Genomic DNA, 15230 nt, shown 5'->3' with positions numbered 1-15230 from the left:
ATGTGTGTGCGAGAAATAGGGAAAGCGAGAGAAAGAGTGTGCACTAATGTAATACCTTTTTATAGAAATATGTTTTTTCTCAAGTGGGTCGTTCTTAAATTGAGGTGGCATTTGGGCATGGCATTTTGGAAGAAAATGTATTTGGGTACATATTCCCATTCTATATCAACTAATATAGCAGCTTAATGACTTTAAATGGTCCCGCTTTAAATTACGTGCAGCTTATAAAGGCTACATAAAGCCTTCATAAACACTACATAAATGTGATACAAATCATCTCTAACCATGTGTCATGCTTTATAACTGTTGGTTAAGGGCATAACTSTGTGACATAACCACCCATGTCAAATGTGACATAACCCACTATGTCAAATATGACATAAACCTGTGCTTTATAAAGGGTGGCATAAGCACCACTTTTAATAAAAGCATCTGCTAAATTGTATATATTATATTTCACTAAAACATTTCTAGGATGGCCCAACCTCTGCCCCTCTTGGGTACATAGTCAATACACACATTCTAAAGTTCAGTCATGCACAGAAAAACACGTTGGTATGACCTTTTAAAATCAGTTTTGAATTTTTTACCTACTTCAGTTTTTTTCCCACAATTCCCGTTTTCTTGCTTTTGTTATTCCAGGTTTCGGATTTCTCAATTTTCACAACAATGCATAAACCACATCAGGGGATGACTTTTGAGGTCTGGGAAAAATCTAAGAAACACTTTGTTTGGTTAGCAGATTGTCCGTATTGCGGCAGGCGCACATGATGTGCTGCCACAAGTGGGGCAAAACAAGTGAGTTAACCTTTATTTAATGTCATTTTAATGCTAAGTGTTGAGTTAGATTACATACTGTAGCTACCTCAGCCGTTATTTCAAGTAATTTCCATGACTTCACAACAATTGCTAACTAGCCGAAATTTAGCTAGCTAACAGGCTCAGCTTAAATACAAATCGCCCAGCATGTCTCATAGTCACATCATGAGATTTGTAAATGAAAGAGGAATATAATAATACGAATTGAATGGAGTTTCCCATATTCCCATTTAGAGTTTCTGGCGCAGCACAGAAATGCCCTTATCCAGACAGTGTGACAAAGGCAGTTCCTAACAGACCTGCTAACTTTCTTTGTTGTTACTTTTAGGATTGGAATCAACATACAGTACCTCCAGGAGGAAGAGAGGGAAGAGCCAACCCATTTGTCCACCAGCTCAGGGACAAGGTACACTATTCACAGCCCTGTGATGCAGTTCAATGTAATTGCATTGCCAGACTTTGTATTTGTATTGTTTTAAAAATGTACAAATAAAAGGACATGTATGGTTTAAACATGTCTTTAATGTTTATTTGTTTTAGCTGTAATAATAAGTGTTAATATATTTGTGTATATGTATGTGTTATAAATGACCAAATGGGTCTAACTTTATAGTAAGTACAGCGTCATATGATATAAGGCATTTATGTATGTGTTATAAATGACCAAAGGGGTCTGACTTTAAATTAAGTATAGCGTCATGCAATATAGTCTTTAAATCAAATCAAATCAAATTGTATGCGTCACATGCGCCGAATACAACAGGTGTAGACCTTACAGTGAAATGCTTACTTACAAGCCCTTAACCAACAATGCAGTTTTAAGAAAAATAAGTGATAAGTAAAAAAGAAAAAATAATTAAAGAGCAGCAGTAAATAACAGTAGCAAGGCTATATACAGGGGGTACCGGTACAGAGTCAATGTGCGGGGTATGTGTTATGATTGACCGAAGGTGTCTCACTTCAAACTAAGTATTACAGGGCACTACATAATTTGTCAATAAATAGGTTAACGTTCTGCTGATTTATGAAGGTTCTCTCATGATCCACAGGTTACTGTAGTGTGTGACAGATATTTAAATGGGTTGATGGACCTGCGAAGCTTGTGTGTGTGACAGAACCAAGATGATTTGGAATAGTCCAACCTGAGATATTCCTGTTCTGTTTCCATGCTGGAGAACAGGGCTTGATTGCAAGCTGTTACAAAGGTGCCAGCATYTTGTGGCTGATCTTTCAGCGGGGTAGTGGGTGAATGTATAAAAGACCTGACTGGGCCCAGCACCGCACAATATGGCTCGTTTTTGTTGTGTGTTCTGAAGAACATATAACTTGGTTGCAGAAGACACTTTCAATGTGTTTAGGTTGGGGGCTTTCATCAAGGTAAGTGCTTCTTGGTGTAACGTCGACCCCAGGCTACACAGCACATATAAGCCTGGGAGATCAACCATTCAACGTTGGACTTAGTGGGAGTGACCATAAAATTCTACAGGAGTGACATTACTGAGTAAAGTATTTGTCATCGTCACTACTTAACACAGTCAAAAAGTCATAATTATTGATCAATYCTTCCCAATTCCACAATKTATCTTCTTAACATGTGATTTTAAACCTAACCCTAATTAATGAAGGCCAAGTTTGATGCGTTGGTCCACCTGACCTTCTGCGCATTTGGGCGGAAGTGTCTGGGAATGACATTAGGTGTAATGTGACTAACATGACATCACTTTAGAGCGTATGTCATCCTTCAACACAACGTCACCCTTTATAAAGCACATGTTTATATCATATTCAACATAGTGGGTTATGTCACATTTGACATTGGTGATTGTCACACAATTATGCCACATTTATGAACCCTTTATAAAGCATGACATACGGTTATAGATGATTTAACACATCTAGTGCCTATGAAGGCTTTATGAAGCCTGTATAAGCTGAATGTCATTTAAAGTCAGACCCTTTAAATAATTTGTACCATTGTGATAACAGTGCATCCCCATTAGGAGTAGTAACCTAAGACCAATGATGATAATGGCAATGAGAAGTTGGAGGTTATTGGGATTTTCTTTCTCAACACTTCCTGTTGAACGTGGAATGAGGGAGAGCTCGGTTTGTTGTTTTGAAAGTCTATTGAAAAAGTTTAGTTACTAGCTACCTTGTGAGTTTGGATCTCACAATGCGGTTGGCATCAGTTGCTGGGACTGCTACTATCTATCCAATGATCCTGCAGGGCAAAGCTGGGTCTGACGAGCTGTTTGGCGTAGCAGCTAGCCTAGCTGCTAGCTAGTTGCCTATCAAGCTAGCAGGGATTTATTGAGGGCTTGAACGCAGCCCGTTACACGATTAGCCATTGTGGCTGGGACTGCGGATTGTCCCAGGTTTGTGGCTGTCTAGATCCCTGCTGTTTGTTGTTGTTTTCAATCTTCCCTGCAACCTGCCCAGTCTGAAACTGGGAGGAGCGTTAACCTACTTTGCTACCATGACAAAGACCAAAGCCGGCGGGAGTACTGTTAGAGACAGTGGTGTCTCTCTATCACAAGTGAAAGATCTTTTAATCAAACAAAAATAGTTCTACAAGCAGGCCCATGCCGATAGTGGTCAAGTTCCTGAGGTTCAAGGACAAGGTAGCGTTTCTGGAAAGAGCAAAGAACTTGAGAGGAATGTATATCTGTCTCAATGAGGACAATCATGAACCTGTGTGCCAGAAGAGGAAAGAACTYATCCCAGCCATGAAAGCTGCCAGCGCGTGTGGGGACATTGCTTACATCCGCTATGACAGGCTCATTGTGCACCCTCCCTCCCAAAAGCCTGGAAGGGATGAGAGAGCCAAGCCTATGGGTTTGTAGTTTCAAACCCGCAGCACACACACACACACTTACACACACCAACTGATTCATGTATATAAACTCAGCAAAAAAAGAAATGTCCTCTTACTGTCAACTGCGTTTATTTTTAGTAAACTGAACATAAGATTCAACAACTGAGACATAAAATGAACAAGTTCCACAGACATGTGACTAACAGAAATTGATTAATGTGTTCCTGAACAAAGGGGGGGTCAAAATCAAAAGTAACAGTCAGTATCTCGTGTGGCCACCAGCTACATTAAGTACTGCAGTGCATCTCCTCCTCATGGACTGCACCAGATTTTCCAGTTCTTGCTGTGAGATGTTACCGCACTCTTCCACCAAGGCACCTGCAAGTTCCCGGACATTTCTGGGGAAATGGCCCTAGCCCTTACCCTCTGATCCAACAGGTCCCAGACGTGCTCAATGGGATTGAGATCCGGGCTCTTCGCTGGCCATGGCAGAACACTGACATTCCTGTCTTGCAGGAAATCACGCACAGAACGAGCAGTATGGCTGGTGGCATTGTCATGCTGGAGTGTCATGTCAGGATGAGCCTGCAGGAAGTGTACCACATGAGGGAGGAGGATGTCTTCCCTGTAACGCACAGCGTTGAGATTGCCTGCAATGACAACAAGCTCAGTCCGATGATGCTGTGACACACCGCCCCAGACCATGACGGGCCCTCCACCTCCAAATCGATCCCGCTCCAGAGTACAGGCCTCGGTGTAACGCTCATTTCTTCGTTGATAAACACAAATCCAACCATCACCCCTGGTGAGATAAAACCGCGACTCGTCAGCGAAGAGCACTTTTTGCCAGTCCTGTCTGGTGCAGCGACGGTGGGTTTGTGCCCATAGGCAACGTTGTTGCCGGTGATGTCTGGTGAGGACCTGCCTTTCAACAGGCCTACAAGCCCTCAGTCCAGCCTCTCTCAACCTATTGCGGACAGTCTAAGCACTGATAGAGGGATTGTGTGTTCCTGGTGTAACTCGGGCAGTTGTTGTTGCCATCCTGTACCTGTCCCGCAGGTGTGATGTTCGGATGTACCGATCCTGTGCAGGTGATTTTACACGTGGTCTGCCACTGCGAAGACGATCAGCTGTCCGTCCTGTCTCCCTGTAGCGCCGTCTTAGGCGTCTCACAGTAAGGACATTGCAATTTATTGCCCTGGCCACATCTGCAGTCCCCATGCCTCCTTGCAGCATGCCTAAGGCACGTTCACGCAGATGAGCAGGAACCCTGGGCATCTTTCTATTGGTGTGTTTCAGAGTCAGTAGAAAGGTCTCTTTAGTGTCCTAAGTTTTCATAACTGTGACCTTAATTACCTACCGTCTGTAAGCTGTTAGTGTTTCAACGACCATTCCACAGGTGCATGTTCATTAATTGTTTATTGTTCATTGAACAAGCATGGGAAACAATGTTTAAACCCTTTACAATGAATATCTGTGAAGTTATTTGGAAGTTATTATTTACAGCCTTATTCTAAATTCCTCTACAACTTGATTGGAGTCCCCTTGTGGTAAATTCAATTGATTGGACATGATTTGGAAAGGCACACACCTGTCTACATAAGGTCCCACAGTTGACAGTGCATGTCAAAGCAAAGACCAAGCCATGAGGTCAAAGGAATTTTTCATTGACAGGATTGTGTTGAGGCACAGATCTGAGGAAGGGTTCCAAAGCATTTCTGCAGCATTGAAGGTCCCCAAGAACGAAGTGGCCTCCATCTTCTTTAAATGGAAGAAGTTTGGAACCACCAAGACGCCTCCTAGAGCCGGCCTCCCGGCCAAACTGAGCTGTCTGGGGTGAAGGGCCTTGGTCAGGGTGGTGACCAAGAACCCGATGGTCACTCTGACAGAGCTCCAGAGTATCTCTGTGGAGATGGGACAACCTTCCAGAAGGACACCCATCTCTGCAGCACTCCATCAATCAGGCCTTTGTGATAGAGTGGCCAGTAAAAGGCCACTCTATCTTCAGTAAAAGGCACATGACAGCCCACTTAGAGTTTGCCAAAAGGCACCTAAAGGACTCTCAGACCATGAGAAACATGATTCTCACATCTGATGAAACCAAGATTGAGCTCTATGGCCTGAATGCCAAGCTTCAGGCCATAGAGGAGGAAGGAAGAGGAGGAGGAAACCTGGCACCATCCCTATGGTGAAGCATGGTGGTGGCCACATCATGCTGTGGAGATGTGTTTCAGCGGCAGGGACTGTGAGACTAGTCAGGATTGAGGGAAAGATGAATGGAGCAATGTACAGAGAGATCCTTAATGAAAATGTGCTCCAGAGTGCTCAGGACCTCAGACTGGGGCAAAGGTTCACCTTCCAACAGGACAACAACCCTAAGCACACAGCCAAGACAATCCAGGACGGGATTCGGGACAAGTCTCTGAACGTCCTTGAGTGGCCCAGCCAGAACCCGGACTTGAAACCGATCAAACATCTCTGGACAGACCTGAAAATAGCTGTGCAGCAATGCTCCCCATCCAACCTGACAGAGCTTGAGAGAAGAATGGGAGAAACTCCCTAAATACAGGTGTGCCAAGCTTGTAGCATCATACCCAAGAAGGCTCGAGGCTGTAATCGCTGCCAATGGCGCTTCAGCAAAGCACTGAATAAAGGGTATGAATACTTTATGTAAATGTGATATTTCAGTATTTAATTTCCCCMAAAAATCTAAAAACCTGTTTTGCTTTGTCATTATGGGGTATTGTGTGTAGATTGATGAGTCATTTAAAAAATATATATATTTTAGAATATGGCTGTAATGTAACTAAATGTGGAAAAAGTCAAGGGGTCTGAATACTTCCTGAATGCACTGTAATTAATTTAATGACACAGCAGTAGCAATACAAGGATATAACATCTATAGAAGAGACAGGAACGCGTATGGGGGAGGTGTTGCTGTATATATTCAGAGCCATATCCCTGTAATGCTTAGATAAGGTCTTATGTCAAGTGTTATTGAAGTGTTGTGGTTGCAGGTTCACCTGGCACATAAAGCCTTTTATTTTGGGGTGTTGCTATAGGCCACCAAGTGCTAACAGTCAGTATCTAAATAAAATGTGTGAAATGCTTGATAGTGTGTGTGTTGTAAACAGAGAGTTCTACTTTCTTGGGGACATGAATATTGACTGTTTTTCATCAAGCTGTCCACTCAAGAGGAAGCTTCTCATTGTAACCAGTGCCTGTAATCTGGTTCAGGTTATTAAGCAACATATCAGGGTGTTTACAAAACTCTACAGGAAGAAGATCATCCAGATGTATTGATCACATTTTTACTAATACCGTAGAACTTTGTTCTAAAGCTGTATCCGTACCCATTGGATGCAGTGATCACAATATAGTGGCTATATCCATGAAAGCCAAAGTTCCAAMACCTGAACCTAAAATAGTGTATGAGATCATACAAAATATTTTGGTGTGACTCTTATGTGGATGATGTAAAAAATATCTGTTGGTCTGATGTTATTAATTAGGAGTATCCAGACGCTGCACTTGATTCATTTATTAAATTGCTTATTCCAATTATTGATAAATATCCACCTGTTAAAAAAATTWATGTTAGAACTGTTAAGGCTCCATGGATTGATGAGGAATTGAAAAACTGTATTGTTGAAAGTGATGGGGCAAATTGGAGTGGCTAATAAGTCTGGCTGCACATCTGACTTACTGCTAATTGAGAAATCATGTGAGGAAACTCAACAAAAAGAAGGAGAAACTGTATTATGAAACCAAGATCAATGATATAAAGAATGATGGGGGGAAAAAAACTTTGGTTTACTTTAAATGACATTTTTGGCGGAAAGACAAATTCAACTCCATCTTTCATCGAATCAGATGGCTTATTCATTACAAAACCATTTAATGTAAATTATTTTAATGATTACTTTATTGGCAAAGTGGGCAAACTTAAGCAAGAAATGCCAACAACTAACAGTGAGCCATTGTACTCATGCATAAGAAAACAAATAATGAAAGAAAAGGATTGCAAGTTTGAATTTTGTAAAGTTAGTGTGGGAGAGGTGGAGATATTGTTGTTATCAATCAATAATGACAAACCTCCTGGCATTGATAACTTAGATGAAAAGCTATTGAGGATGGTAGCTGGCTGTATAGCCACTCCTATCTGTCATATCTTTAATCTGAGTCTAGAGGAAAGTCTTTGTCCTCAGGCCTGGAGAAAAGCCAGTCATTCCGCTTCCCAAGAGTGGTAAAGCGGCCTTTACTGGATCTAAGAGTAGTAGACCTATCAGCTTGCTGCCAGCTCTTAGCAAACTTTTGGAAAAATATGTGTTTGACCAAATACAATGCTATTTCTCTGTAAACAAATGAACAACAAACTTTCAGCATGGTTATAGAGAAGGGCACTCAACATGTACTGCACTGACACAAATGACTGATGATTGGTTGAAATACATTTTTAAGAAGAAGATTGTGGGAGCTGTTAGTACTGTTAGATTTCAGTGCAGCCTTTCATATTATTGACCATAACATGTTGTTGAGAAAACGTATGTGTTATGGCTTTTCAACCTACCTAATAAAACTGAGGGTTTTCTTTAATGGAAGCTTCTCTAATGTCAAACATGTAAAGTGTGGTGTACTCTTTTCTATTTTTACTAATGACCTGCCACTGGCATTGAACAAAGCGTGTGTGTCCATTAACAAAGAGTTGCAGTCTGTTTTGGAATGGGTGGCCAGTAATAAACTGGTCCTGAACATCTCTAAAACTAAGAGCATTGTATTTGGTACAACTCATTCCCTAAATTCTAGAGCTCAGCTGAACTGCTAAATAATGGTGTGGCTGTTGAACAAGTTGAGGAGACTAAATTACTTGGTGTACACTTAGATTGTAGACTGTGATCGTGATCGAAGCAGTCTTGATGCGTGGAATCAGATTGGTCGGACCAGCGTTGAACAGACCTGAGCGAGGGAGCTTGTTGTTTTAGTTTCTGTTTGTAGGCTGGAAGCAACAAAATGGAGTCGTGGTCAGCTTTTCCGAAAGGAGGGCGGGGGAGGGCCTTATATGCGTCGCGGAAGTTAGTATAACAATGATCCAAGGTTTTACCAGCCCTGGTAGCACAATCGATATGCTGATAGAATTTAGGGAGTTTTGTTTTYAGATTAGCCTTGTTAAAATCCCCAGCTACGATGAATGCAGCCTCAGGGTGTGTGGTTTCCAGTTTACAAAGAGTCAGATAAAGTTCGTTCAGGGCCATCGAATGTGTCTGCTTGGGGGGGAATATATACGGCTGTGATTATAATCGAAGAGAATTCCCTTGGTAGATAATGCGGTCGACATTTGATTGTGAGGARTTCTAGATCAGGTGAACAGAATGACTTGAGTTCCTGTGTGTTGTTATGATCACACCACGTCTCGTTAATCATAAGGCATACMCCCCCGCCCCTCTTCTTACCAGAAAGATGTATGTTTCTGTCGGCGCGATGCGTGAAGAAACCAGCTGGCTGCACCGACTCCGTTAGCGTCTCTTGAGTTAGYCATGTTTCCGTGAAGCAGAGAACGTTACAATCTCTGATGTCTCTCTGGAATGTTACCCTTGCTCGGATTTCATCAACCTTATTGTCAAGAGACTGGACATTGGCGAGTAGTATGCTAGGGAGTGGAGCGCGATGTACCYGTCTCCGAAGCCTGACCAGGAGACCGCTACGTTTGCCCCTTTTACGGCGTCGCATAGGGTCGCCGGCTGGGATCAGATCCATTGTATTGGGTGGAAGGCAAAACACTGGATCCGTTTCGGGAAAGTCAWATTCCTGGTTGTAACGATGGTGAGTTGACGTTGCTCTTATATTCAGTAGTTCCTCCTGACTGTATGTAATGAAACTTAAGATTACCTGGGGTACCAATGTAAGGTATAACACATAAAAAACAAAATACTGCATATTTTCCAAGGAACGCGAAGCGAGGCGGCCATCTCGGTCGGCGCCGGAAGTCAATATATCCACTTAATTTTCCATCCTCATGATGCCATTTATTTTGTGAAGTGCACAAGTCCCTCCTACAGGAAAGCACCCCCACAACAAGATGCTGCCACCCCCGTGCTTCACGGTTGGGATGGTGTTCTTCGGCTTGCAAGCCCCCCCTTTTTCCTCCAAACATAACGATGGTCATTATGTTCTAATAGTTCTATTTTTGTTTCATCAGACCAGAGGACATTTCTCCAAAGAATTTGATCTTTGTCCCCATGTGCAGTTGCGAACTGTAGTCTGGCTTTTTTTATGGCGGTTTTGGAGCAGTGGCTTCTTCTTTGCTGAGCGGCCTTTCAGGTAATGTTGATATAGGACTCGTTTTACTGTGGATATAGAAACTTTTGTACCTGTTTCCTCCAGCATCTTCACAAGGTCCTTTGTTGTTGTCCTGGGATTGATTTGCACATTTCACACCAAAGTACGTTCATCTCTAGGAGACAGAACGCGTCTCCTTCCTGAGTGGTATGACGGCTGCGTGGTCCCATGGCGTTTTTAACCACGTGACAATATACAGTGGGGCAAAAAAGTATTTAGTCAGCCACCAATTGTGCAAGTTCTCCCAATTAAAAAGATGAGAGAGGCCTGTAATTTTCATCATAGGTACACTTCAACTATGACAGACAAAAAGAGAAAAGAAAATCCAGAAAATCACATTGTAGGATTGTTTATGAATTTATTTGCAAATTATGGTGGAAAATAAGTATTTGGTCACCTACAAACAAGCAAGATTTCTGGCTCTCACGACCTGTAACTTCTTCTTTAAGAGGCTCCTCTGTCCTCCACTCGTTACCTGTATTAATGGCACCTGTTTGAACTTGTTATCAGTTATAAAGACACCTGTCCACAACCTCAAACAGTCACACTCCAAACTCCAATATGGCCAAGACCAAAGAGCTGTCAAAGGACACCAGAAACAAAATTGTAGACCTGCACCAGGCTGGGAAGACTGAATCTGCAATAGGTAAGCAGCTTGGTTTGAAGAAATCAACTGGGAGCAATTCTTAGGAAATGGAAGACATACAAGACCACTGATAATCTCCCTCGATCTGGGGCTCCACGCAAGATCTCACCCCGTGGGGTCAAAACGATCACAAGAACGGTGAGCAAAAATCCAGAACCACACGGGGGACCTAGTGAATGACCTGCAGAGAGCTGGGACCAAAGTAACAAAGCCTACCATCAGTAACACACTACGCCGCCAGGGATTCAAATCCTGCAGTGCCAGATGTGTCCCCCTGCTTAAGCCAGTACATGTCCAGACCCGTCTGAAGTTTGCTAGAGAGCATTTGGATGATCCAGAAGAAGATTGGGAGAATGTCATATGGTCAGATGAAACCAAAATATAACTGTTTGGAAAACTCAACTCGTCGTGTTTGGAGGACAAAGAATGCTGAGTTGCATCCAAAGAACACCATACCTACTGTGAAGCATGGGGGGGAAACATCATGCTTTGGGGCAGTTTTTCTGCAAAGGGACCAGGACAACTGATCCGTGTAAAGGAAAGAATGAATGGGGCCATGTATCGTGAGATTTTGAGTGAAAACCTCCTTCCATCAGCAAGGGCATTGAAGATGAAACGTGGCTGGGTCTTTCAGCATGACAATGATCCCAAACACACCGCCCGGGCAACGAAGGAGTGGCTTCGTAAGAAGCATTTCAAGGTCCTGGAGTGGCCTAGCCAGTCTCCAGATCTCAACCCCATAGAAAATCTTTGGAGGGAGTTGAAAGTCCGTGTTGCCCAGCAACAGCCCCAAAACATCACTGCTCTAGAGGAGATCTGCATGGAGGAATGGCCAAAAATACCAGCAACTGTGTGAAAACCTTGTGAAGACTTACAGAAAACGTTTGACCTCTGTCATTGCCAACAAAGGGTATATAACAAAGTATTGAGATAAACTTTTTGTTATTGACCAAATACTTATTTTCCACCATAATTTGCAAATAAATTCATAAAAATCCTACAATGTGATTTCTGGATTTATTTTCTCATTTTGTCTGTCATAGTTGAAGTGTACCTATGATGACAATTACAGGCTTCTCTCATCTTTTTAAGTGGGAGAACTTGCACAATTGGTGGCTGACTAAATACTTTTTTGCCCCACTGTATATATATATTTTTTTAATGTAACCTTTATTTAACTAGGCAAGTCAGCTAAGATACAAATATTATTTACAATGACTGACTAGGAACAGTGGGTGAACTGCCTTGTTCAGGGGCAGAACGACAGATTTTTACCTTGTCAGCTCGGGGATTAGATCTTGCAACACTTTGGTTTTAAGTCCAACACTCTARCCACTAGGCTACCTGCCACCTAATAAAGAGATGCGCTGCTTTTTTGACACCACACTCCACAAAGCAAGTCCTGCAGGCACTACTTTTATCTTATCTTGATTATTGTCCAGTCATATGGTCAAGTGCTGAAAAGAAAGATCTGTAGCAGACCCAGAACAGAGCGACACGTCTTGCTCTTCATTGTAATCAGAGGGCTAATATGAATACTATGCATGCCAGTTTCTCTTGGCTAAGAGTTGAGGGAAGATTGACTATGCCACTTCTTGTTTTTATAAGAAACATTAATGTTGGAAATTCCTAATTGTTTGCATTCTCAACTTACACACAGCAATGACATACACACTTACCCCACCAGACATGCCACCAGGGGTCTTTTCACAGTCCCCAGGTCCAGAACAAATTCAACGAAATATAGTATATATGTCAAGGAAATACAGTGCAGTATTATACAGAGCCTTGAATGCATGGAACTCCCTTCCATTATATAGCAGACGTTTCAAAACACAAATAAAGCAACACCTCACGGCACAACGCCTCTCCCCATGTGACCTACTTGTTGTGTGTATGTACTGACATGTATGTGTAACTGATAGATGCGCAAACATAGACACTACATGTTAATATTTTTAAATATATGTAAATTGTAAAGTCTTTTGTCTGTAATGTGTTTTTTGTTATGTGTCGGACCCCAGTAAGACTAGCTGTCACCATTGGCATCGGATAATGGGGATACTAATAAATCAAATAAAAAAAATAAAAGCAGGGACCTCGTGAAATGGGGAGTAGTTTGGACAGCATTAAGGAAAAAGATTATTCAGACGATTACCAGTATGTGTTTGATGATTACCTTGGACAGCAACACTGGACGCAGGAAATGAGCACAGCTTTTCCAAAACGCCAGTCAAATAGGATAATGTCAATGCAACTTTGAGATGTGACCACTTTAGACTTTATAAGTATGGTGCATATAGACAGGTTTTGTTAAGGATGGATCTCAATGTGCCTTTTTCTGTAGGCCTAAAGACGTGCCAGAGGTTTTGAGTGATTGGCCAATTCAGACTGACACAATAGCAATACAGCAGTTATGAATACTTATAGAATGTCCCACATAGTTGATGGATATGTTTTAAGTATTTGAAAGATGTTTATGCTTGAAAGTCTGAATAATTTGATTGCGAAAGGATAAATCAAAAGATTTCTCTCCTTTCTTTGCCTCTCTTTTCTTCCCTCACTTGTTTTTCTGTCCATTGTACTGTGATATGAGTCCCAGTCCTGACACAGCTGCCAGACACTCGGGAGCTTTGGAACATCTGGGCCTAATGGTGAAAGGGTTCTGCAGACCAGACAAACATGGAGAGAGGTTTGGCGCATAGAGAAAGACAGGAGCTCTCCACACTGTGGAAGGGAAGATGACGGGGGAGTCATGAAGTAGCTACCATTGCTCTGCATGTTGTATGAAGACAGTCACACATTTCACCCATGCATACTGTATTCTGATTAAAGTGTGTGAAATACTGTATGTGATCTATAGCAGGGTTTCCCAAACTCGATCCTGCCCAACCCCCCAAAACATGCACACAGAGGGGGCCCTAGGACAGAGTTTGGGAAACACTGATCTATAGAACTGAAATATGAAAGATTTGAATTGCTTGTGGGATGAAATGTAAAGCAGCAAAAAATTATCCAAAGTAGAAATGTATTGTTTTCTCACTTCCAAACTGAGCTGATTGCCTTTGCACGTTCAAGAGCAGACTTTTATTTACTTTACTTTTGGTTATTTTTATGGTAAGTGTTACCACATGCATCCAAACAACTTGTAAAAAAATACATGAACTAATGGTTTTGTGGGGCTATTTTATTCTAAAATCATCTTATTTGCTAGCTTTCATATATCCTCTAGTGTGACTGCTCACCGTATTGTGGATGAGAATTGAATAAGACAGCACTAACTGCGTGCCACCTCACACTCCAATGTGAAAAAACTTTCCCTATGGAAGCTCGGAATTACTGTAGTTCTGTATTTTAGTATGGTGCGCCACAGAAATGTCATTGCAGTGGAGCTGCCAATAACTGGGGGAAAAAAATCACCATCTTTAAAAGAATTTGGAGACAGTGGGAGGGGTGAGTCTGGAACGGTAAGGAACACATGACTTGAACACATAACAATAACATACTAGCACTACCCTTGCCATATGGGCAATGTTTTGTGAAAACAGATTCTAAGACTCGTGATAGCACAACAAGTTCAAGTTTACAGATAGCCTATGTTTTTTGTTGGCAGTTTTTTCCAATTTCGTTTTCCAGTATAAACGAATGGAGCCTCTTGATAGAGCAGGTGTGGAAAGCTGAGGAAGTAGATTTGACCAGTTTTCTGCTGTGCTGCTTTAGTGGAACTGATTGGAACCACTAGGGAGAGGTTAGTATGCAGCCTCTGGCCCTCTGGGTCTCTTGGACTGCATATCATCCACATACCTGCTCTAATTTCTGCGTATGTACCTCAGCCCAAGCACCCCCTCCACTCCCCCAACTCTATTTCCCTCTTCAACCACCCCACCCCCATGCCCGAACACTTCCAATTAGCCTCTGGAGACATATGTTCACGTTGTGTTGTCATGCCTCTGGTTCCGATTAGTGGATCACTCCATAAAAAAAATATTTGTATAGTAAAATGTAATTGCTCGGTGTAAGTATTTCTCTGGGCAATAATGATAAGAATGCATAGAAATGTGACTTGCTGGGACTAAATGGAAGCAGGCTGCTACAGAGCCTCTATGGATGCTCCTGCAGAAAAGTGAGACTTGGAGCAGGCAAGAAGACAAAGGAGAACACTCACTTGTCCAAAACGAAGTAAAGGTCAAACCCCCCGTAGCAGGAGGACCCTGCCTCCCTCCCGTTCTGGCTCTGTCCTGCAGTGCCTGCCACCAGAATTGCCATCAGGGTGCAAATCTCTGCTGCAAGCATGGTCTGCCTGCAACTGCCTAGAGACATTATTCCAGCTTCAGGAGGAGGCTGCAAAATCAAAATGAACACCTTCAAAAAGTCCAAACCAGTCCAAATGATCTCCTTTTAGATAGTTCCTATGTTCCCCAGCACGCCGCCTCACGGTGCGGTGATCCACCCAGAGTTAAGATTCCAGGCATGAACTATACCCAGTCTGGATCAGCATCCCATCTCCACAGCAGCAGTCCTGTGCCGGGAGAGGGGGAGTGGAGTTGCTTGGACTGAATCAGGAAGAGCTGTTCCAGGTCAGACACTCTCTCAAATCAACACACACACACTGGC

At 42.4% G+C, this 15230-nt stretch overlaps 2 protein-coding genes across 2 annotated transcripts in view; one reads left to right on the top strand and one right to left on the bottom strand.

Annotated features, from left to right (window-relative positions):
- Positions 1-1307, top strand: part of LOC111980524 (AP2-associated protein kinase 1-like) — a 95870-nt gene extending 94563 nt beyond the window's left edge. The window contains exon 20 of the mRNA XM_070449499.1: positions 1148-1307. Within this exon, the coding sequence (XP_070305600.1) occupies positions 1148-1248 (101 nt within the window). The 3' untranslated portion in view covers positions 1249-1307. The remainder of the gene's footprint in view (positions 1-1147) is intronic.
- The window catches only part of LOC111980008 (anthrax toxin receptor 1-like), a 47765-nt gene extending 32535 nt beyond the window's left edge, over positions 1-15230 (bottom strand). The window contains exon 1 of the mRNA XM_070449500.1: positions 14782-15230. Within this exon, the coding sequence (XP_070305601.1) occupies positions 14782-14936 (155 nt within the window). The 5' untranslated portion in view covers positions 14937-15230. The remainder of the gene's footprint in view (positions 1-14781) is intronic.

Source organism: Salvelinus sp. IW2-2015, linkage group LG20 (genome assembly GCF_002910315.2).
Source record: "Salvelinus sp. IW2-2015 linkage group LG20, ASM291031v2, whole genome shotgun sequence".
NCBI lineage: Eukaryota > Metazoa > Chordata > Actinopteri > Salmoniformes > Salmonidae > Salvelinus > Salvelinus sp. IW2-2015.
This window is presented reverse-complemented; position numbering and strand designations above follow the sequence as displayed.